The sequence below is a fragment of the Limanda limanda genome, chromosome 1 (genome assembly GCF_963576545.1).
Source record: "Limanda limanda chromosome 1, fLimLim1.1, whole genome shotgun sequence".
NCBI lineage: Eukaryota > Metazoa > Chordata > Actinopteri > Pleuronectiformes > Pleuronectidae > Limanda > Limanda limanda.
In genome coordinates, this window is record NC_083636.1 from 7,838,573 (window position 1) to 7,864,395 (window position 25,823).

At 43.2% G+C, this 25,823-nt stretch overlaps 1 protein-coding gene across 2 annotated transcripts; it reads right to left on the bottom strand.

Moving 5' to 3' along the window:
* Positions 1–173: 173 nt before the first annotated feature.
* etv6 (ETS variant transcription factor 6) lies at positions 174–24,089 on the bottom strand. 2 transcript variants are annotated; one of them, XM_061081562.1, is made up of 8 exons: positions 23,711–24,089; positions 19,802–19,928; positions 7,276–7,440; positions 4,136–4,270; positions 1,928–2,521; positions 1,547–1,689; positions 801–901; positions 174–703 (listed from the first exon to the last, which is right to left on the bottom strand). In XM_061081562.1, the coding sequence occupies exons 1-8, from the start codon at positions 23,738–23,740 to the stop codon at positions 601–603; spliced, it is 1,398 nt and encodes a 465-aa protein (XP_060937545.1). In that variant the 5' UTR covers positions 23,741–24,089; the 3' UTR covers positions 174–600. The 2 variants fall into 2 exon arrangements, with proteins under 2 accessions (XP_060937545.1, XP_060937536.1); XM_061081553.1 differs by having other exon boundaries at positions 19,802–19,931.
* Between the last annotated feature and the right edge of the window lie 1,734 nt (positions 24,090–25,823).

Sequence of the window (25,823 nt, forward strand, 5' to 3'; positions counted from 1 at the left end):
GAGTTTAATATCCACTTCAGTTTGATCAAAAATGTTTATTCCGTGTTTAAAACATTCCTGTCAGTCACACACACACACACACACACACACACACACACACACACACACACACACACACACACACACACACACACACACACACACACACACACACACACACACACACACACACACACACACACACACACACACACACACACACACACGGGCAAACACACACAATTTTCTTTTTACAAAATTCCATCGTATAATGCAAGTGAAGAGACAAAAACAAAATCGTAAAAGTGACATAAGCACATGTGATTGGCTTCTGCAGTTCATTGAGGGACAAAGAGGGGAGCACATGAAAAGTCTCTGCCCACCAGGGAAATCAAAACAACTGATGCTGTGTGTTCCTGTTTAACTTCAGAAAAGGATCATCCTAAGGCAATCACAAGAGGGATCAGATTTCACGTCTCGCCGCGTAGGAATGATACGAGGGAGCGTCGGCGCGCTCCGGATTCAACATCGATTGTTCAAGCTGCGTCTGAAAGGCATCAGCGGCTGTAGTAGTTTAAGTAGTAAGGAGTTTGTGGACAGTTTTTCTCCCCCCGAAGTTCCTCAGCATTCCTCCTTGATGTAGATTTGTTCATCTGTGTCGGACTCCAGGTGCTCCAGTCGGTCCGTCTGTCCGTTCATTATCTCGTCGGGGGTTTTCATGAACCTGGGGAACCCGGATGAGTAGACAGAAGTTTAGTTATTTAGTCAGAATCCTGTCGTGATTATGTTTTGTCCCAAATGACTGATTGAGGTTGACGTACCTGAACAGAAGTCTTTGTCCAGGCTCTTTCCTGATAATGTTCAGTTTGTAGTAGTGTCTCAGTGCTCGCGACATCTTCTCGTACGTCATATTTGTCCTGTTCTGTAACAGGTAAAAGCACAATAGTGTTATTAATGATAATAATAGTGATAAAATGATAATAATGTGATTTGTTGATCCGAGTAGTAGTTATAGCAGTTCCCAATCCATAAATCATCTGTGTCATTCAAAGCTGAATGAGTTAATGTTGTGGTCACATGGAGGCAGAGTAACTCCACAATAAGCTGAAGACACAACACCGGAGACAGTATCTGTAACAATTTAAATAAAAAAAACAAATATCTTTCTTATTAACACACATCAGACACAGTTTGTGAACTTTTAAACCAAAACAATGAGCTTAAAAAGGCTAAAAAGCTCGGTGAATTGTAAAATTGGCAGATAAATCTGTCTTTGTGATACCTTTCACATTACATAGTCATTTGATCAATCACTAATTAAGAATACATATATTCAGAGGCCTGTCTCTGCTAACAAATAAACCTGCATTAACTGTTTTGGCCGCTAGGAGGCAGCACTGACATATGTCCATGTATCCAGTTGATGTTTTTTCAAACAGGTGAGTCAGTCTACAACAACAATACCAGTGCTCAGCATAACCATCTGAAGCTGAACCACTTAGGTAACGCTACCAACAGTGTGCCTTAATGCGTGCCTGTGTGTGTGTTTGTGTGTTTGTGTGTTTACCTTGTGATTCCCCCAGAGCCTGGCCAGGCCGTTGGGGTCCATGATGCGGAAGACTTTGCTCTCTGGATCCTCCCAGCGGATGTAGTTCTCGTACCTGCTGTCTGACAGGAGCTGGTAGACGTAGTCCCACAGCAGCCTGCAGTCTGCAGGGACACCACAAGAAAACACAGAGTGGGTTTAACAAAAAAACGATTCTAATGTCTGACTTCTGAGCTTAAAAGCTGCACTACTACTTTGTGTCAGCACTTCCCCAGAGATAAGTCTCTGATATGCTGCTGTCTCTGGAAACATCTTCTCACTTTGTGACTATCGAAACACACGTGTTTTCAAATCAAGACGTCCCCTCATTTAATCTTCAACCTCAGCTGGGCTAAATCTCACCTGCTATCCGTCCTATGGGCATCTGCGGCTCCTCTGGAGGAGACACAGGCATGATGACGTGGTTCCTGTAGAGCGCCTCCTCCTGCTGCAGCAGGTGCTGCTGCTGATGTGTCAGGGCTATCACATGGTGGTGGCCGTGAATTTTACTTTCACGCCCGTTCTCGTGTGTCGTCTGGGACAGGGGTCCGCCTCGGCTGTGCCTGAAGTCCATGCCGGTTCCTCCGCCACTCCTGCTCGTGGTGAGGAGAGGGTTCATGATGGTGCTAGGCATGAGCTGGATGACGCGAGGAGGGCCCGCCTCCTGGCCCCCAGGGCTGCCTGGGCACAGGGGTTCTCGCGGTGTCGTGCAGCGGCCGTTCGGTGCGGCTGGGGACACAGACAAGGGGTACATTTCCTCGTGCAGGTGGTGGTTGCTGTCTGGCAGCTCTGAGAAGGTTTGGAGGGAGTCATCGTTGGCGGGGCGGGGGTGATTGGGCCCCAGAGGGGATCGACGCTGGGTTGGGTGGAGAGGGGAGCGGGAGCGGTGGCGCAGCTCGATGGTTGGTGGATGCTGGGGGAGGGGCTCTGTACCACGCGGCCCTCGTCGTACCGTTTCTGAGGATTCAAAAGCAACAACGCGCATAAATATCTACAGTCGAGAACTAGTTCCTCTCTCTGCCATACAGGTGTGGCAACAGTAAAAACATACTGGATATCAACGTGAGGTGGGCAGCCACTGAGCAGAAAATCATTGTAGGAACTCAGAAAGAAACATTACGAGACTTTGACGCCTCAAAAGCCCCAAATACAAAATCAGTATGTCAAGTTTTAAAAGAGTAGAACTAATCTGAAATACTGGCTTGCATTATAATCTTGGACATCCTGGTTGTATGAAGTCTCTTTACTCTTCAGTGTTTAAATTGCAAATTAAAACCCGAAATCTTGCCAGACAGTTTGAGTAAGTGATTAAGTGATATTGTTTTAGAGGTGCTTAACTTCCTGGTTCCCTGGTATACTTGCTTCACACATATGAACACTAGGTGTCACTATCATCCTACAGTTAAGCCTGGTAACATTATGTTTGATCAGGTTTGATAAAAGTTCTCTGGTTTGTCTTGGCAGCAGCTTGAGTTCTGCTCTGATGCGTTCTTTCAAAAGCCATCAACAAAAACACAGTGACCTCAAAACAAGGAGGACAGGAGTCATAAATACCAGAGAGCCAATCACTTCTGTGTGTGGTGTCCTGGGCCACAGCCTGTTTAAATAACATTTCCTTGTGGAACAGGTTGTACTGTCAACAGCGAATTCTGCAGAATTACTGCTTGATCCCCTCCCAATACTGCTGTGGGACATTTCCTCAAATCTGAGCCAAAAGAACAATCTCAGGTATGAATTTTACTTCCTCTATTACAGAAAACACAGGCATCAAGAAGTGAAGACACCTTTTATGCACTATGCACACAAATGATAAATTATCTTCCTATATTGACCATATTGTTTCAATAATTGTCAGGAAAACATAGTTTACCACTTTTGAAAAAGTTTATATCTTATTATATTTTTACCACAGGTTTCCATTAAGTGGTTCAAATACCTGTGGACATTTGTATAAAACGTTGAGGTGAACTGTATGTTTTTCCTCAACTCTCCATCCAAAGGTTATTAGCCACAGTAATACATTCTGTGCACGTACGTTGAACCTTCTTACTTTCTACGTCACTTAATCGAAAGCGCCACGATCAAAAAGATTTGCTATTAGTGGCTCCAGTCAGCCTGTGTTTATGGAGCTAATATTAGACAACTCGACAACATTGTAGTTGACTCGACTCAGTTGACAATGTTTTTGTCTAATTGTTGTTTTCCACAGGTATCTGGAAAATGACTCATTCAGTGTGAACCACACCTCAGGTGTCACTGAGGTGTGGTTCACAACTTGACAACATGACTGTGGATGTGTTGTTGACGATTTACCAGCAACTTAACTAAGCTACTTAGTAGGTCATGTAATTTAGAGACTCAATAAAATATTTTATAATATGATAATATGTAAATTGATTGAATATTAATTACATGATTTGTAAATTGTTCATTAACTGATTTATGAGCTAAAACACTCTTCAATTAAAATTGAGTGTTGAGTTGGACATGGTGTTAAAAAAAAAAAAAATCAACAAAAATATTGATTCTAATGCAGATTAGGTTGAAGATTTACAAAATGATTGGACTGACCTTCGAGCTTCACGTGCTGCCCAGGGCTTTCAGGCAGCGAGTGGAAGGAGTTCCCAGGGAAGTAGGCAGAGGGGTAAAACACGTGGGGCTTCCTCTGCTTCAGGATGTGCTGCAGCAGCTCATACAGGACGTCCCCTGCAGAGATGAAAAGGTCAGAGGTTACCATACGTCTCCCAGTAGCATTTTTACGCCTGCAAAAAGAGGGGAAATTAGTGGTGGCGTCAACCACAGAATCCGCTTCCCCCTTCTCCTTCTTCTTCTCTTTGCTTTCCAGGCATCGCGGAGCTTGAGCAATAATGGAAGAGTCACCGAGGAGGCAGCCACCACATCAGACAGTCTCAGGGGAGCGTGGAATGGCAAAGCAGGCTTGTAAATAGAAAAACATCTCCTCGATATTAAACCCTGACGACCCCAATGGTTAAAGAGTTTGCCAAAAGTTTATCGGTTTCCCTCTGGTGCAGGACTGTACTCAGTGAGTTTTCTCTGACAAAACAAGCACTGAGCCTCCACAGAGCAAATTCATTAATCGAATTATTATTTCTTTTGAGCGCTTGTTTTCGTAGAGATGCAGCAGCAGGGGAAGGAGATTTCCCACAGGACAAAAACTGAGATTTTAAAAAGAACAATATGACGAATCCACCACACATCAGGAGCTGGAGGCAGAAAACACCAGCTATCTGTTGACACAAGTAAATGGGCCGTAGCTCTGTATGACTCTGATGTTCTCCTTTAAGTGGTTATACAGTGGTGGAGACACCAGGCACAAAAGCGGAGTAGGAAGTCCACTGAATGATTAACAGCTGTTGGTTTTGCCTCCACACCGACAACGATGTCTGAGCTGCCGCTGCGACACAACATTTGCATGTTGCACAAATCAGGTGGATGTGGACGTGATTTTGAACACAGTTGCCTCGCCTCCTCTTACAGGCTAACCATAACGAGGAAATGATTCTCATGAAGGAAGCGATGGTGAGCGTGTGCACACTCACACCCCTTTCAGTTCTCGCTTTCTGATCCTGTGGCATTGAGTTGCAACCGAGGGAAATTTCCTGCTTCCTGGTTCATCGACCTTTGGTTAAACAATTTGAAAATGTTTGATTAAACTTCAAGGTTTGCTTTTTGTCTTAAATCTGCAAAACTATATTAATCATAAAGTATGCGTACAAGGAAATTCAAAAGTGTCATGTTAGCTTGCAGCCATAACTCCTACGTAAAGCTTCAGCTTTAAATCTTCCCATTGAACATAATCAAGTCGTAACATGAAGCTGTGATTGGAAGAGAGGTTAAGACACACATGCTCTATTATTTCACAATATCTGTAGGAGGAAAATATGTTACACAGCACGGACTGATGAGAACTTTAGCTTTATAAATGCCCGGAGGAGGAAACACACATCACACGCAAACAAAACATCTCTCTTCCCTAAAAGTGAAATATTCCCTGAAGTTGGTAACAACAAAAAGCCAATGCAACTGCTGATCTTGAAATGTAACCAGTCATTGTAATCACCACATGATTAAGTTTCAGGGAAAAGATATTTAAAAAATCTCAAGATCTCTGGTACATTAAAACCGACTGATGGAGGCCGTAATTTCGAGCAGGTTTCCAGATTTCTTTCCCCAGAATTCAATTTTTTGCCAGGATATGAAAATGTTTACATATATTTGAAAAGTATACAACCATACAGGAGCTGGACAACAGCTGCCGGCTGGTCCACGTCTCTCACTCTCTTAGATTGTGCCATAACACGTTACGTAACACTTGAAGATCTCTTTCATTCTTCACTTTTGAACATGAATACAGACACACGACACTGCTGCAGCAGTACAGAGCAACTTTTAGATACTATAAAGTAACTATAGAGGTATAACACATAATGACTACGTTTGTCATTCTCTGCTCATAAAATCTTATCAAAAAACAAAAAGAAAAAATATTGTGACATTGATTGTGATAGTTATCGATATCAACTCATTTGAAAATGATGTAATTTTGGGCCCATCATCCAACAACCCTACTGGACCAAAACTGCTGTACACCTAGGTTAGTACAGAGAAATATAGATGGCAACAAATGTAGAAGTAGGGTAATAGAAAATGTAGATTTGCAGCAATGTAAAAATACATATACATTTTTTGAGAACTTGTAACACCTTCACTTATCATGTTCATTTGATTATGTTTGTATTCATTTCATCTTTAAGTTGTGTTTATCCTATTTTGGAATTCAAGTGTTTGGGTTTTTACTTTACATTTATAATCCATATGATTCCTGCACATTTCTGAACCCAGCATGACCTGACATTTCCTCACTCCAGTTTCCAGTGTGTGTGGGGGATTTCTCCCCTGGCTTATCTGTATATTTCACAACGCTGACCGCTCATTGCATCCCACTCATAACCCTGAGCCACACCACACAACACTGACTTCATCCCTGTGTGGTGAAACATTTCCATGACTCTGCACCAACAGTCACATGCAAACTGACACAAAATCATCTTTCATTTTCAAATAGAAATCCAAAACTCTGCAAAGTGCAAAAACGGTTGCCTTTTTTTTCCCCTTATTTTGACGAGCCTGGTTCGTGGTGTTGCCAGGACGACAGTTGAGGTTGTTTTTTACTTCCTGATCAACTGTCTGCTACTTCCTCCCCCCATCAGCCTCAGTGTAACAGCTGCCTTCCTCCACTGTCGCTGCCTGCCCTCCCTCCTCTGCTCCAGCTGACTTTATTGATTTTTAAAGGGTAATTTTAAAGCTGCACAAACACAGATCTTCATGTACAATTTGTTTGCCCCAGTCTCATTCTTTAGTGAAACTAAATATGGTCATTTTCATTGATCACATTTTCAGTTTTTATTCTCCAATCAGTCATTTTGTGACAGCAGGTGTTTTTTGCTCAGAAAAGCATTTTCTATGTTAGAGCTTTTTTCCATGATTTTCCTGCACCCACTCAGTCAGTGTTTCCATGATCTTACACTCTTCTTCCTACCTACTTGGTAAATCTAGTTTTCCAGTCTGAGTCGTCCTGCTCCAGTTGGACTCAAAAATAACTTTTAATCCAATCAATGAAAGTGACTCATTTGCAAAACTTTCAACTTATGCCTCCAGTTTTCTAGGATAGAAGGAAAAAAGAGGAGTACCAGAATGGGGGGATCGGTAGCGGAAGTCCTCTTTGGTGAGCAGCAGCAGGGCTTTGCCATTCATCTGGAAAGAGCCGCTGGTGATCGGCCGGAGGGCAAACTCCTTCTCGGCCCATCGCAGCCACTGGGCCACGTCTTCCCGGCTCCAAAAGACCGGCTGCAGACCTGCAGGTGAGAGGGGCAGAGGAAGCGGACGGTAGAATTTGAGAGCAGGGTTTGGTGAAGAAGTAGCAAAACATAACGGTGGTGGAGGAGGAAAGAGGGAAGAAAAGAAAGATTAGTCAGATCAGTGAGGGGAAAAACAGTGAGGCAGGGGGTTGTGGGGTCGAGGAAGGAAGAAAGACGGAAAGGCAGGAAGGGGGGAGGGGGAGGGAGAGAGGAAGGAAGGAGGCAGAGGCAGTAAAAAGGATATTGAGGAAGCGGAGATAAAAGTCAAAAGGAGGGAGTGATTATGGGAACCGTGGCAGAGATAAAGAAAAAAAAGATGAAGGAGAGGCAGAGCGGGTGAGAATAAAAGATTAGAAGAAGATAGGTTAAGGGGAAGAATACAGAATGAATCAGAAGGATAAAAGAGGGGGGGGGGGTATATGAGAAAGCCGGTTGGACTGTTATTTCATTTGATCTGTTATGATCAGTTCTGCTCTTTGCTCTCTGGACAGACAGTCACGTTAGAAGACAGCCACTTTATTAGTCTGTGTATAAATGGACAAGGAGACATGGAAGAAAAAAAGGAAACTGGAATGACAGCTTCTTTTTGTCTTCCCTTTTGAAATCTTTCTCTCACTGCTGTGAGGAACAGGGTGTGCATTATCTGCATTGCTGACAACAACCATTGAGTGGCAAAAGAGAGAGGACTGTGTAAATAATCTAAATACATCTTCACTTTACTTGAATTTTGTTCAAAACATTTTTGTAGCATTGAAATATTTTTCCGAGGTGCAGTGGAGGCAGCGATACCCGATTTATGACTTAATAAGCTTGTTTTTCTGAGCGTGCATTAGCTAGCAGAAAAGCTAAAAACATAAACCCGGTCAACATGTAAACATTGACTGTTAGTTTTGGTACGTTCTGATGTTAAAGGGCAACATTAGCTATAAAAAAATAAAAATTTGCAAAATAGATAATAAGCTTACCTAACCTAGTGCTAAAAATAGAATTTGGTCACCCCACAGATGAGCTGTAGTTTTCTAGTTCTGCTCACTAAGGCATATTTTGACCGAAAACCAGCATTATTTATAAAATTATCTTTAACTCTGATATGCCTGATATTGTCTGACATAGCACGATGTACATTTTCATTTTATTAGTATTTATCTCGGTTAACATGGCCACCTCAACATATATTTTTGCTATGTGTGTAACCCAATGATTAACACTATGACTCAGACACACCCCCTCTCTTTTTCTGTTTCACACACACAAAAACAGACTTTCAGCGGCGTAAGGCTGCGATCAGAACATCCACGACACCCACACAGAGCATAACTTCTCATTTCTTACATCTCAGTTATCGCCCAGACTCAAACACTTCCTCTGGGAGTCGGACAGCTGTTATCTTTGGCCGCCAATGTCACTGTCACACGAGTAATAGGAACCTTGTGTTCGCTTTCAGTCTTCCTTCCATTCAACCCCCCCCCCCCACACACACACACACACACCACCCGTCAAACAAAGGAAGTTTTCACAGAGAGCAATCAATATAAAATGAAACCCTGTCTAGATTGTCAGCTTCCCATTTCTTCCCAAGTCCACTGTATTCAGAGCGTGGCACGAGCGCAGACGATAAGCCCGGGAAGGCCGAGGTTATCTGAAGCACGGCCTGTGGAGCCCTGACCCGCAGCTTGTCAACAGACATCCTTAAAAAATACTGTCTGGGATGCAGGTGTTTCACAACCAAAGGAACTAATGGAGGGCAGATAGGATTTTATTGGTTGCTTCTGTTATGTGTATACTGTATATGTAAATATGCATGCATTTAGTTCCACACACCCTGATGAATAGAGCAGTAAAGGTAACTTTAAACAAGAATGCTTTGCAATGTGCTTAGAAAACCAGAGACTTGCTAAACTTGTGTTTAACATAAAGTTTGCTCTCTTTTGCAGCATCACATTACTACAAAAGACTTTATGTTAATAGGATACAACGGAATACCCATAACTGACTTCTTCATTGATTTTATTTGTCAATATTGAATCAAACTACCATCTGCACTACATGCACCAGCTGTATGTTTGTCTTCCGTGCCTGACTTGTGAGAGGAGCGAGGCCGAGGCGGCAGTGCGGCCTGGGTCACGAGGTCATGGCTGCGGTATGCTCTCTCCAGGGCCGGAGAGCAGTGCTGCTCTGCCAAAACCCCTCCGAGATCCGGTCTGCCGGCCCCAGCCATCTGCACAGAGCCCAGAGGAGGAAGCAACAAGGGGAGCAGAAGGCAAAGAGGAGGAGGAGGAAGCGGAGGAGGAGAAGAAGGAAGAAGGGGGGTCCAAACAAACGTGTCCCACAACGCACTTTGGCAGGAAGCAATCCAGCGTGGGCTCCGTTTCAGCACAGGAAACTTCCTGCGGCAAGGTTAGAGGGTGACGCTGGGAGGTTTATTAACAGACAGCAGCAAGACATAGAGGAGAAAAGGAAGAGTGGAAACAGAGGGGAAAGAGTGATGCGAACAGTGGCAGATTGTGAGTAGAGATGGAGAGAAAATAGAGGCAGAAAAGATGAAATGGCAGGAACAAGAGAACTTTACAGAAGTGTAAAAAAAGGAAGGAAAAGCGAACAGGAAGGCAAACGTGTACTAAGTCTGTACTTAGTTCACAGGGCGCCATATTCTGTCCTGAATTCTTGCTCGTTTGTAATTCTTTCAACTGTTTATACCACAGACTGCATATGAAGATGAACGACCCAGCTCCACTTCCTCCCACTATCATAAATTAAACCAAAATATACTGGACTGTGCGGTGCTGATGGGGGGGGGGTGGAGCTGCATTATTGAGATTTCGCAGATTCACCCGCTCAACCAATCAAAAGTCAGTTTCCCCTGTCAATCATGATGTGCAGTCCATTTTTATAGTATCAAATAATTAAATAAAGCTAAAGTTACTGGAAACAATAGAAGAACCAGTTAAAGTGACAAACTATCTTTGCAAAACATTTATTTCACATGAACGTTGACTTGGTCCCGTCATGGTACCATCCCATCTTAACATGGGTTTATGACCTAGGACCGATTTGGCTTCACTTTCGGAGAGCTGTAATTTCCTCCATTCTTGTACCTCTTTTACACCCAAATTAGCCTGTATAAGCAGGATTTTAAATTACTCGTAAGCATCACAAGCGCACCAACAACCGAGGGTCTCTATCACCTCCCAGTCTGCTAAATTTGTGCATACAACCAGGTATCATGTTTCCATCACAGCTGGAGATGATACAAATCCATCTCTACTGCAGAGACATTTGACGTGGCACTGAATGCCGATTGCATCCATTCTCACAGCAGACAAAAGCAAGATGTTAGTGGGTGTTAATGGGATTTTTGACCAGTGAAAAAGGGGCTTTATACTTGTATATAGTCTATGCTTTATACCTATTCTAGCCTTGTTATAGACTGGCGACCCATCCAGCCTTTACCCTGTCTCTTGCCTGCTGTCAGCAACCCTCAAAGGATAAACAATATGGGATGAATGGTTCATAAAGACAGAGCCGTTTTAAGTCCAAATCAATATCACAATAAGAGAGATTGGAAACAGCAGTTCATCGTGAGTCTAGATTTTATAAATGCAGTAATAACAGTGAGATGTAACAAAGGGAAAGAGGTGCATCACTCTAGCATATATATATAAAAATTACTGCTAATCCCAACTATTCCAATAATATTCAACCCTGGACAGGTATTTCAGGTAAAGTCTGCACAATGACTTGTGAATTCTCCATGCTAACGCTGCTCAGTCAGATGCCAAAAGCTATGACAGCGGAGGGAGAATCACTGAAGACTTATTTGTCAACAATGATCATTTCATATTTCAGTATTAAAACTTGAATCACCTTCAAGGTGCATGCTTCAGGAGCTGGTTTCATATCCATGGGATCTAGACAGGAAAGTGAATCTTATATGCTCACTCGAGGTGAAAAGGAACGTGGACAGCAGGGACAGTGAGTGTAAGGAGAACAGAGAGCACCTTGGACCCTGGTGACACTCTGTTCCTTCAACACATTCACTCCATTTCTTCAGCTGATAAATTTGACCTTTCTGGTTGTTTTCCGCCAGAGAATCGTTTACCGATTTGTTGCAGGTTACAGGAAGAAAATCAATATCGGTCTTCATTGCCATTAGTCCCTGCCTTTGTTGGACACATATCAGGTTCAGTGTGTGCGTCTGGCACCCGTGTGTGTGTGTTTTGAGAATATGTGTGTTTACATTGAATAAAACCCTCAAGCATCACAGCAGCAGGATCCCAAGCCCTTTACCAAACCGTGGGCTCCTAATCCTCTCTGATGACACATAATTTTCACTCTGTGGTTTCTCAGGCCCCCGCTCATGCTCACACACACACACACACACACACACACACACACACACAACACACACAGCGCACAAGTTGCCAAGGCAACTCATAAGTGCTTGGGATGAATGAAGGGAAGAGGAGGATGAGATCACTGGTATCTTGTTTCGTTGTTGCGGTACAGAAGTCCTCAACTTCCCCTCTCAGCCAGACGACTTAATGAGGTCTGACCTGCTGTGAAGCTAAAAGGTCCCGTCCAGAATCACAGCTTAGCCTTCACACGTCTCACCCACAGTCACACTGCTGTGTATGTTTAACTCGCCCGACCGAAAAGTGCAAAAACAACTGCCTGTTGATGACTAGACTGAATACAAATTACTTTAGAATGGCAAACTGTAACTCACACCTCTAGTGGCCAAATGAAAAGGTATAGTATTTATACAGGGGGAAACCTAGAAACTTTCAGCGATAATGAACAGTTAATTTCTTTCTGTGTTTTTTTGATTGATCGTGTAGTTATTGATGTATATTACAGATTTGAAGCTAGGTTCATTTGCTCTGTTAACATGTTAACTCCAGTGTCTACTTCTCTAAAAACAAGGCCAGACCCAATTTTCCAGACATTTTCTGGAGGTTGTCTTTCACATATCAGGAACGAAGCAGGATAATGTCTGGCTCAGATGCGTTCACTTCACAACAACAGAAATGTTTCTGTAACATTCAGATGAAGGGTGACAGCAGCCAGGATGTGACATCAATTGTGTTGCAGAAACCACAGCGTTTTCGTTACAGCCCATTGACACTGACTGACTGATTGAATTTGTTCAGTTTTTCTCCTGCGTCACTCCTCGCTGTTTACTTTCTCTTTTATTTGTCAAACTGGAACAAAACTGCATGCATGCTACATTTTAAATCATACCAGGATTTGAAAGTGTCAGCAACTGCAGCCTGTCAACGGTCTGCACACAGACACAACTGATGAACGAAGAAACCTCTGCTGCTTTATAACTATAGCTAAATAAACACCCCCAAAAAATGGCTGCATCAATAAGGCAGAGACTTTGCTCTCCAAACTCCTTAGTCACTTAGTTCTTCAGTAAATGTTTGCCTTTTCTCTCAAAGCAGAAGTTGGCGGATATTGCTCTTGTTATCTCAATAGAGAAGCGTTTTTTTCTTTCTTTCTCCAGACAGATGAGGGGGAGGAGGCGGAGGAAGGAAGGAAGGAAGGAAGGAGGAAGGCTGAGTAAGAGAGCAACACATTTGGTAAGTCAGTCCTAACACACTATTCATCACTTTGTGTCTCGCTGCACATCGATTCCCTGTCAGGTGGGTGTGGCAGGGGAAAATCCACCTCCACGTGCACACACGTACACACACACACTCACAAGCACCTTTACTTTTCAATCAACAGCCCCCCCCCCCCCCCAAATGCACTCAAATTCATCCTCTACGTCCTTCCCCAGCGTGCATGTGCCTGTCCCTGTCCAGAACAAAACTGGATTTCATCCAGTCAAAACAAACATAAAACAGATCATCAATCACACACAACTTTTATGGCCGGGAAGTAGCGCGACCTGTTTTTGATAGCTTTCTGTCGAGTGCAGGAGCAAGCCGGCTCTTGTAGGTTAGTTCCTGAATCAAGCGTTAACTGCCACTCTTCCTTTTGTTCAGGTGCCAGGTTTTTTTTCTCCTTTTTTTTTTCGAAAATGCGGAAGCTTCAAAGACGTTTGTTAACAATATCCAAAGGCCCCTGCTTGTTGAAACACACACTCCCTGTAGGCACGCTGAACTCTTTCTTTCTTTCTGTCCATGTGGAGAAAGTTAAGTCATTATTTCATTTCAAGTTATTCAGTGTTTTTCTCTCTGTGTCTTATTGGCCACTCATGTGCTTTACGTTACAAGTCTCATTCACCAGTTCACAAACATTCATACAGCGCTCCCATAAGCAGAGCTATGTCTATTACACACCATTCACCCACCGTCCACACAGCCAATTTCAGTATCTTGCCTATTGACATATCTGATCGCAAACTGGAGGAACCGGGGATCAAACCAGTATTATTTGAGTTATTGGGCGACCCTCTCTACCTCCTGAGTCCTAGTTAGAAACCATTCTTCTCTGATGTGCTCTTTTGTTATTGTTTATTGTGGTTTGATTATTGTTATATTGGAAATGGATCACATACATTATTTCTATAGCACGAATTTAAACAAGATTCCAATCAACCTAAGATAGTAGTATATTCAAAACACAGATACTTGTTCACTACTGGCCCACCACACAGTGTTTGCAGGAAAGCTACAAGCTCCTAACAGCTGCATAAAATTAAAATAAATTGCGGAAAATGGTGATACACCTCTGGGACGATGGCAGGAAACAAAAAGATGTATGAGAATGAAATATCGGGGGCGTCTCGGCAAAGGCGCATACCACATAATCGCAGCGTCTCCGCTTTGCATAATCAGTTAGTCCAGCTGGGGACAGTTGTTTCATGTCATCCACGTCTCTCTGCCTGTGTTGCTGGTTTTACAATGACAAAAATAAATCAATACATCTCTATTCTTTGTCGCCATATTTTAACATTTTTATTGCCAATCCACAGTTTTGTATCATCTTCTGCTCATATAAAACTGTTTTGAATGTTGATTTCTTACTGTGCCGTTTTTCAGTACACTACAAACATCAGTATTTTTAAAAAGGGGGGTAATCGGTGGAATTGGGACAAAAATCATTGTATCTGTACATTATGACATATCAGTGTTGAATTATGGGACGTGTAGGATCAGGTGGGTTTGAATTCAGCTCGTACAGGGGAATGAAAGTCATAATATTACATCTCCTGGTGCGGCAGTTTTCAGTTTTTGATTTCTGGCACATCCCCCAACATGATCTCAGTGCAATACCAACTCTCCGGAGTGTCCCTTTGAAAATCTATAGTTGGCTGCCTACCAACGCCATGGTATCTTCCTACCAACACGTAAGAAACCAGTGTGTCGCTGCCCTATCAGTGTTGCATTTTGCACGATAGAAAGAAAAATCTCAGGTTGCACATTCTTCACAAGAAGAAAAAACCATGAGTACACAAACGTTCATGGCGATGCACCAACACCCTGAGGTTCAATGCACTTCATCCATCGTAAGAGAAAAGGTGCAGCATCGTATCAACTGCCAAAATAAAGAAGATGGAGAAGAAGAAGATTTTTGCTTGTTCAGCTGGTTGTAACGTTTCCATCCCTGCAGACTGAAGCCAATTGGAACCTGTGTACACTGCAGTCAATTGACCTGAGAGTGAATGTTGATTGTATCCATTCCCATTGCAGATAAATCCATATTTTAGTGGGTTTTTTGACCAGTGGAAAAAGGATTGTTATTTGTCAATACAGCGACATTCTCCTCATGAGAAGTCAGCTGTTGATAAGTGATGGAACACTGTCAGGCTGAGGTGAATAGTAAAGAAAGGATCACATGTGATGTGCTTAATTTCAGCCAATACAAAATTTGGCTGGATTGGACACTGACTGATTCTTTTGGAAATATACATCACTTCTTCTTCCTCTTTTTATTATTCATGACACACCAGAGGTTTTAAAACAAAACACTTCCTGTGTTGAGTCAGAAAGAACCCCCAGACCAAATGGACTAGATATCATTGGCTGGATATTTATCAAAATTAATTGTGCTATTGTGACTTTTCTTCCAAAAGTCTGAAATCAACACATCATCACACAATGAACACAAGAAAGTGTGTTCAATGTGTGGAGTGTGTCGTGAACAGGAAGAGAAGGGGGTTGCGCTCAGCCCTCTCGCTGGCATGTGAGAACAGTTTCCCTTTCAGAGGAGAAAAGAGAGCGAGTTAAAACACACACAGGCACACACACACACACGCACATGCACACAACACAACAACAACAACATTTATTCAGGAAGCACTGTCTGCCCACTCAGGAAATTCCTGAGGACAAGAGCTGCTTCCAGGGGCAGGAAATTTCCCCTCAAAAAGACCAAACACACACACCACACACACAGACACGCACACACATTTTATAAAACCGATTCCCTCACACTGAAATGGGTAATATACCACAAATAAAAGGAGAGACTAAAGGAAGATGATGTGGGGTTTGAAGTAATGTATGATAACGCATACAAGCACACACATTTAGTCATACACTCGTACACATACACTACACCTACACTACCTCTGGCAAGCCTTGCACAAAGACACAAGATTCGCTAACACTCATCCACCCACTCGCACAAGCATGCATAGTGCAAACCCAGCTGTGAGTGTGTGAGGCACACACACACACACTAAGAGAAAGCAGTCTTGTTTCCATGGACATAGATTTTTTTTTTAAATCATCCTTAGAGATAGAGATATTTCTTCTCTCGCAGCCCCTGTTCTTTGTAATTCATTCATGTTTATTGTGAAACAACAGTGCAGCACCTTGTGCTTTAGACCTTTTTAATAATACACTCCTGTTTCACTGACTAGCTCTCCTTGCGTCATATTCTGGAGTATACCATGTGGAGCCGTGATGCCTGGATTTAAAAAAAGATAAGTCCAGTACTGGTGAGCGTCTGTGCTGCTTCACTGTGTGCTGGTGGAACTGGCCTTTTAGTACTTGTCTCGCTTTTGACACAGAAGAAAACATCACTCCTCCTCCGCTTGCTGCTAGAAGCTGCACATTTGTCCGCTCTAAGACAAATACTGCTCGATGATTCATTTAGTGACTTGTTCAATGCAGATTTTGATCAGGCCACGACAAAATAAAAAAAATTGTGGCTGTCTATTTCTTAAGACCGCCCTCCAAGCACGTAGTTCATCTGCCCAAATAAACCGTGACTCTACACTTTTTGTTTCAAGCATTAACAGAAAAATGTTGCACCATACAACTTAATGTCATCAACATACGACGTGTCTTTTAATTGGGTAAAAGTGTATGCACGTTAACACATTCCAGAGAGTTGTTTGGAATCAGTAAGGTCACAGAATTCAGTTTTTTTTTTTTTAATATGCAGCCTCTGTGCTGGTAGCATATCCACCTGGACCACTGACGTCCTGAAAGAGCGATCGGGATATTTACGCAGCTACGCTATGACATTACAACCAGAAGACGGTTAGCATAGCTTAGCATGAAGACTGTAAATAAAAAACAGCTAGCCTGGCTCTAACAACCTCTAACGCTCCCTAATTGTTTCTAATCTTGTTTGTTTGATTTTTACAAAAACCAAAAGGACAGGTTGTGTTTTTTACGGGGCTGTTGGACGAGTGCAATAACTTCCTTGAGTCTTGTCACCGTGACGTTTCCAGGCAACCAGAACGACTCCAGGAAGTCACTAAAACAAACAAGATCTAGCACCTTGCTCATTGACCTTTCGAATTGTTGATAGGTGGGGTTGGGAACAGAAATTGATGTTTTAGGTATATATATATATATATTTAAAGCTTGCACTATGGGTTCAAAAATGCTGAGACCTTTTTTCCTTTTTTTTGCTTCAAAGATCTTCAAATTGATCTTGAATACAGATTTATATTGAAATGGGTTCAATATTTGAGCGAATAGAAAGAATCTTTAAATGATTTCACTGAGGATTTAGTGCTTTACAGAACAAAAGCAAAAAAACTGTTGAAGGGCTAATGTGGAAAACCTTGTAAAAACACAAAAGAGATAAAAGAAAAGGAAAAACAAGGAAGCAACCTCATAAAAATAGTAGAAAGTACAAAAGAAGACAACTTCTTCCAAATATGCTTTCACCAGATGAAGGTGTGTGGTGTCTCTGACTGAAAGGGTTAAAGTCGAGTATGGTAGCATTCTTTAGTGTGAGGAGCAGGCTGCAACTCTCCCCGATCTAATCCACTTCCTCCCCAGGAAATGGAGAAGGCGGATTTCTGCCCACACTGCAATTTCCTCCCTCATTCTTTTTCTTTCTGCCCCCCCTCCTCCTCCTCCTCCTCTCTCTCCTCCCCCCTTCTCCTCCCTCCGCCTCTTTCTTTCTTCCTCCCCCCCTACCCCCCCACCCCTCAGGACAAAACTGCCTCTGAGTGTGGGGGTTAATGGACGGTTTGTTTTCCAGCACATGTGTGTTTAGATAGGCAGCAGGAGAAAGGACAGAGGTGTTTTGGGCTGTGTGAGCGTCTGACAAAGACGTGCCGCTGTCTGTCGGACTGAGAGAGGAGAGGGGAGAAGATTTAAACTAAACACTGGAGAGAGGGGGAAGAGAAAGACGTTTTTCTGACCTGCAGATGTGTGAGTCACGGCCGTGCGAGGAGCTGTGTTTGAAATGTGTGTAAAACAAAGTGGGACTTCCACGTGTCTGCGGATGTTAACTGACCCATCGGTTTACTCGACAGGAAGCCCGACGCGGACCTGTTGAACGTTCTTCCTTTTTCTGCAACAATGCAAAAAGGGAAGTGGGCTGAGGGAGTTTCCTGTGTGTCTCATCCAACCTCAGCCCAGTCCAACACCCCACAAAAGCCCTGAACTTCACACTTGCAAGAAAAAAAACGAGTTAAATATTGACGGACGCATGGACAAAGCAGCTCTTGGTTACTCTTTGAACATGGACTATCTCTTGGCACGGCTCCAGCCCCGCCTGCTCTACCATTGGTTGAGCGACAGCGATCCGACGCACAGAGCTGTGCCACGGCGTTGTTTAAGTCCGTTTACACCTTTTCAAAACATTCAACATATCTTTTCTTAAATGACTCATTTACAGACGGCAATTTAACTCTTTTAAATGAGTCAAGTAAGGTGCAGATAAGGTGGTTCTCCTTGGTTTAAACCAAAGTGGAAAACGTTGTTTGATATCTACTGTATATTTGCTTTGTTCTGATTCAAAATATACACGATTAATATCCATGACTTCCAATTACTTTGTTTACAGGTCACATCAAAAACAAGATTATAGCGTCATATTTGTCTGTTTTTTTCCTTCCTTTAAGTTGAGCACAGAGAACTTGCTAACTATGGTCCCCACAACACAATAGGGGGGATCAGGTGAAGAAGTGAAGGGAAATATGTGCTAGTTAGTCAAGCCACCATCCTAAAAATCAAACATGCTTTTCCTTAGTCATAAACATTAGCAAAGCATTTTTTACATACTTATGTTTATGTTTTCAACCCTGTCTGTCTGTCTCTTTGTTAGTTTGTGTAAGAACGTGTTTTGTCTTCTTTCAGAAGTCACTTAAAGAATTGTTATTTCTTTAAGTGAGGTTCAATGACTGTTGACAAGCTCTGACTGGCTCGGTTGTTTTTCAAAAAATGTATGATCATCAATGAGAAACGGGCCTAGGTAAATCAATGAAATAGATCAGATGGCAGATGCTAACTCCTAAACTTTTGGAGATTCTTTTCTCAAAGTGTTCAGTGTCAGGATTTTACTCCTCACACCTTGGCCCTCCTCTTCTTCAGAAACTTTCCCTCCCAGCACCTGTGTGTTCTTGGCTCCATTTTATCTGTACCTGACTGCTGAGTAACTGCTGCTGGTTATTAAAGTACAGTAGGTCTGTCAGTTCTGGTCCAGTGGCAACCAGTATGGGTCAGACGTCTGACCTTGGATCTGCTTCAACACCTCTCAGCTCAGAGAAACGGCTGCATGACTGGGCCGGCAGTCATGCAGCAATAATAGTGCGTTTGTGTGTGTGTGTGTAGTCATAATTGGTTGTGATGCATTGGTATTCTGCCCCATTTTCAAATTATTTATATTAAATCTTTTCACTTTAACAACACTGTCTATAGCTTAGTTTATCTGTTCAACACTCTCACATGTTGCCACCTGACGATCAAACATGCCAGAGTCAAAGTCCCCCCTGAAGCTGCTTGATTGACAGGTGATTTTTGGGATGAGATCAAATTAAAAAAATCTGATTTCCCCGATCACCCCATCAGCCAAAACAGAAACATTTACAGTGCAAGCCTCTAAAAACACAGACAAAAATCAATCTGTGCTGTTCAAATGACCGACTCATCAATGTCTGTAGGAGTCACTGCTCGTCTGTGTGTGTGTCTGTGTGTGAGTGTGTGTGACTCACGCAGGTGCGCAGGCAGCCTGGCAGGCTCGTCCTCCATTCGGCTGGCTGGCCTCGCGGCGGGAGCATGGACGGGGGAGGAAGTGGAGTTTGGCAGCGGGTTCGCGGAAGGACTGAAAGAGCTCCTCTCCTGCTATGAATAGACACAGAGACACAAAGCATGGCTCACAAAAGCTCCACGACGCACCGGCCCTGAACCCAAACAGCCCAACGCCGACTCGCCTCACCTCGCCATGCACCCACAGCATCGACTGGCCTCGGCCTCATCTCCACGCAGTGTGCTGTACACTGTGCGCGTCTAATACACTGATGCACCGGCCAGTCGAGCTGTGGAAGCACATTCTGGAGGCAACAATACACAAAAGGCCACACATGCTTAAGCAAGCATTGCTATGCAGCACATTTAAGTTCTAAACTGAGCAAAGAGTGTTTCACCCATCAATTGGTCAGAAACCTAAAAGTATTAAAATAACAATAATATGAGATCAGCAAACGTAAGAAGCTGGAACCAGTGTTTGTTTAGCTCAATAAATCCCAAAAAGGTCGAATCTATTATCAGATTTTTTTTGTGGACTTTTTGGTTGTTGACTAATCAATTAATCAAAAAATAATATCAGCAGCACAAACATTTGATTGCCACACTCTGCACCTTAATCTAAGCCACGCTCTAATCACTTTTATAGATCAATCTTTCCATTCATGTTTGAAATAATCATTGACAAAAACATGGATAGCTGTAAAAAACACCTCCCAAAGCTTCATGTAACATCAACTATTTTTGATAATCAATATATCATTGAAGTTTTTCTAAAGCAAAAACGCAAACATCTGAAACTTCAAAATCTTCCTATTTACTTTGGCCATGGTATTGAAATTGTATATCTCTGGCTGTTGGACTGTTTGCTGGGAGAAAACAGACGTTATCTTCACTACTTCAACCTCTCAATCATTAACTTATCAGTTCAGAAAGAGATCAGCAGATAAACGAAAACGCAAGGGGAAATGACCCATGTGGATTTCTGATTTCTTCCGATGTGGTAGTATCAACTACTAACTTTAATCAGCAGTTTTTCTTAAGCATCTTTGTAAATATCACTTACATTTACAGTTATATTCAGAACAGTACATGCACATGAACAGCTATCCATGTTTTTAGACTGAAGAGTTTAAAGGGAACTGAAACTGCCTCTGTGTTAAATCATATCAAAGCTTTTAATAATCGATCAATCTGTCAAGTCGGTCACAGGGCCGGATCCAGGAGCGGGCTGAGCGGACCCCTGGCTGAAATCTGGTTGTCCCCTGAAGTGCCGGTGTCCTGTAAGTATTATTTTTTGTACTGAACTACTGACAATAAATATAACAATTTGGTGAAATCATTTTTTCTAATCTTTTTTGAAGGACGCAATGTGCATGACCAAGAAGCAATTTTCCAAATATATTCAATAATATGTGGCTTTGCTCAAAGCTATACAGCTAACAGTAAACGAGGAATTACTTAAAGTGTTAAAGAGTGTATGTGGCATATAATCTTCTCTGTGTTAATTGTGGCCCCTTTATTGCCCCTGATTCAGAAAAATCCAGGCTCCACCACTGGTCAGTCATCAAGCAAAAATATCACTGCTGGTTTTATCTTCTAAAATGTGAAGATTTTCTATGTTTTCTATGATTCTTAATCTCTTTGCAGTCTGGACTACTGATCGGACAAAACCAGCTATTTTAACACTGTGTCACCTGTGGAACATTGTGATGGGCATTTCTTTAACAATATTTTTACCACTGTGTAGTTCCAAATAATAAATAGGAAAAATACTCTTCAGGTAAACTCATTATTGATATTAGTTATTAGCTGCAGTCCTCAGTGGTTGTGGCTCTGCTGTTGTCTCAGCACTTATTCAGTCTGGGTTAAGGTATGAGATTTTCCACTTTGTGGTCATTCTCTGTTGACTGGTTTCCTTTCCTTCAAATGAGGACAGACCATGGAGCCGTTTCTGTTTCATGAGGAAACGCGTCTCAGTCCTTTACCCGTTTCTCCCGCCAGGACCAGCCTGCTGTCACCAGCCAGCCACTTTGAGACCTGCACACCAGCTCGATGTACCAGGAATTTCCTGTGGAAGCCAGGCAATAATCTTTCAGTCTTCTATTTCCTCCTCTCTGAGGCGAAGGCTACTCTCTCTCTCTCTCTCTTTCTTTCTCTTGCTCTCCCGCCTGCTTCACGTCCACTTTCTAAAAAATGGCCAGAGAAAGGAAGAACTCTTCTCTCTTCCATCCCCACAGCTGGGCCTGGGTCAGTTCAGTGGGAAGGTGCCAGTAAGGATGGAGGGAAGAGAGAAGGGAAAGTGATTTGTGATTGATCTGGATTGCAGGCTGGAGGTGGGGGGGGGGGGGGAGTCCTGTCTACAACGATGGAAAACTTCTCAGAGAGCGAACCGCTGGTCTTCCTTCTGCGTGGCTGCAATCGTGCAGTGACATCAGACTCAGTAATGAGCAGACGTCCCTCATAAAGCAAACAGAACACCAGATTTCACTGTAAGTCAGCAGGGAGTCTGCAGAATGTTCAGGCTGATCCTGGCATCCCAGATGATATGTCTGTGTTCCTATTGGGGCTCACAACAATGTGTCAGCCAATCATAAACTCTTTTTTATGAAAAAAATGCCCATCGAAACTTCTGAAACCATAAGGTGACCACTTCAAGTGTCTTGTTTTGTCCGAGCAACAGTTCAAAACCCAAAGATATCAAAATTAAAAGAACAGAAGAAACACAATGGCAGCAAATCATCGGGTTTTAAGACCAGCAGAGCAGATGCCTTCACCAAGGCCCAACATGTCTCTTATGAAACCACATTCAGATTCACTTGATCAACATTTTAATTCAGATACAGTCCCCTAGATTTTTGTCACCAAAACGACTCTATTCCCATCTAAGAGGAAATTGGAATAAAACTGCCCCCTGATGCAGATCCACACAGTACATTTTAACATGTCCTCTCTCTGCCAATGTCCTGCATTCTTCCACTGAGTTTCCAACGTTCAGTCGTTTTTTGCATGATCTCGTGAATTGAAATGTGGTTTCACAGGGAGGACTGTTGTGCTATTGTACTTTAATTCAGTAGAAACGATGTTAGTTGCAGCTTTATAAACGCGAAAAGACGAACAGCAAAGCGTCACATTCAATCAGCTGGAGTTTGCAAATATTTGCATTTGTGTCCAATAAATGGGAAGTAATCGATTTCCGAAAATAGTAGTTGATCAACTGTGCAATCCGTTTCACTGTATACATTCTATTTACACTATAAATTAGTTATATTCTATTCCCTTGCGTTTATTTTGCATGCTTATTGCTTACTGATTATTGACTTATGATCTTTGCTGTAACTTCCATGTGGGACTAATAAAGCATGATCTGATCTGATCCATTCATATGTGTGTAGTAACTGCTCGGCCCGGTCCCGCTGGTGCTGTCAGGGCTGCATCACAGTGCTCGTGCATGTGTCCGGAGCCATGTGAGGTTAGCAGCTCCCGTGCCCCGGCGTGTAGTGGCGACTGCACGAGCACGCGCTTTGAAACGAGCACGGTCACTTCTCTCCTGTGCGCGCGGACGGGAGCGAAGTGAGGCGGTCACGACTCGTGTCCCCCTCCGCCGCGGAACGAGCGCGGAGCAACAGATGAGTACGAGCACGGAGTGGACGGCCCTGAGCGCGTACACACACACGCACACACACACACACAGACACACACACACACACACAGCACAGTTACTGAACGGGGTTATATCTGTAACACACACACACACACACACACACACACACACAAAGAGAGAGATAGTCCCTGCAGGAACCTCACACACAGCGGTTTAAACTAACTGCTATGATAAGAAGAAGGAGGTGCGTGTGCGTGTGAGAGCACGGTGTTACCTTGGTCGCAGCCGAGGAGGATTCAGACATTCTCTCCCGTCAACTTCTCTGCGTCCACTTCTCCGTCGTCTCTCTCTCTCTCTCTCTCTCTCTCTCTCTCTCTCTCTCTCTCTCTCTCTCTCTCTCTCTTCTTCTTCTTCTTCTTCTTCACCTCCTCTCCAGCAACAGTGGGGCTGCTCGGCTCGTCACTGTGGGACAAGTAGTTTCTCCTCTTCTGTCATGTAGTCCCTCTTCTTCTTCCTCCTCCTCCTCTTCTTCTATCTGCCGCTCGGGTCCATGGCTCCTGTCCGCGGCGTGAAAACTTCTTTTGTCTCTGCGAGTGTTTTCCTTCACATGTCGGCGGCAGCGCGCTGGTTAATAATCCCTTCCTGGAAGAGCGAGCGAGGCGCACACTCTCTCTCTCTCTCTCTCTCTCTCTCTCTCTCTCTCTCTCTCTCTCTCTCTCTCTCTCTCTCTCTCTCTCTCTCTCTCTCTCTCTCTCGCTCTCTCTCTCTCTCTCCCCTCTCTCTCTCCCCTCTCTCTCCCTCCCTCTCTCTCTCATTGATCTGGATGTGTGTAAAACGGCGAAATGACGTGAATTCCCAGCATTGAGCCTTGCCCCCTTTTAAAGGGAAACCCGAAGCAGGAAATCGCAGCAGGTCGCACACACACACACAAACACGCACACGCGTACATACATGCACTTACACATGCGCACACAGGTTTGCGCTGCTCCTCTTGTTAGAACACTGCACGGGTCCTAAAGAGGGAACAACATCAACGAAAAACCTTGTAGTATCCTGGTGAGGACACTCATTGGCTTACTTAGTTTCCTAGCCCCTTACCTTAACCATCAAACACGCACGCGCACACACACACGCACACAAGGCCTAACCTTATCATGGAGAGAAATTAGAATAAAAGTAATAACAAATGTGTGTCTGTCCTGACCTGTCCATTTGAGGTCTACTGGTGACAAGGTCAGAGTTTAAACTGGGAAAGGTCCCCGAAGAGGACATGGGCAAAATACACATCAAATACATTTTAAAGATAGTTTCTTGTAGTTTTAGGTATCACTCAGATGTACGTCAAGGTGGTGTTTTCCAATCATTGGTTTGTAATTATTTGATGTTTTGAGCTGTCATAATTGACAGCTCAGACTGCCTCACAATTGGATGAGTGCATGTATAGGCGGGACCTTGCTGCTGCAGCTCATCCCTTGATCCTACTGCACAGAGTCTGGCTCCAAATGATGTCTTCCCCAGAAGATAGTAGCATTCGTATACAGGATATGTTTGCTCAATTTCTGGATAGTGGGAGGAAGTGAAGACACGTCGTCCATCTTAATATACTCTCTTTGCTTCAAGTTCCCATCAACCTCGTGTTTTTTTGTAAACCCAGTGTTCAACTCAACATGAATGCTTATGTTGCTCTGTCTGGTTGTGAAAATAGGACATTTACAAGTATAAAGAACAACAAAGAGCATTTATAAGATGTTTAGGGTCCAAACATTAATCAGCATTGAGTACTGTCAAAAGTGTTGGTTTAAAGTTTCCCATGGGTGTTCATTGGGTTGAGACCTGGTAACGGACACCATCAGACTGACCCCTCGTGGCCTGTGGGAGCATCTGACATATGACAAGTGTCCCTGGACTCAAACTAAACCCCTCTTGTTAATGTGTAATGCATCTTATAATGCTCGGCTGTGAGTTTTGTGCTTAACTGTGGTCAGTCTCCAGGTCAGTGAGTCTGGATTGCCTCACAGCACCAAACAGGAAGAGAAAGAATGCTGTTCTTCCACGGCAATGAAACCTAAAGCATCAGAGTCTCTGGTGACAGCAGACAGGCGGAGGGAGTAAAGGGCAAAAGAGAATTATGGAAAACTCACTTCCAGCATGTATAGATTCTCAAAGGAGGGGGTTGGGGGCAGGAAGCAATGAGGCTGATGGGAAATGAGCTCCGAGGTAAATGCAGATGAGTGATGCTGATGGATGATGAATCCTGATGTTTCAACAGACTGATCAATGATTTGACTTACATGTTTTACAAGTTATTTTATCATGTTACTTATCCTTCATCAAGGTTTATATTTTCATCGCCGCTTGTTTGTTTTATAGTTGGCAGCATCACATAT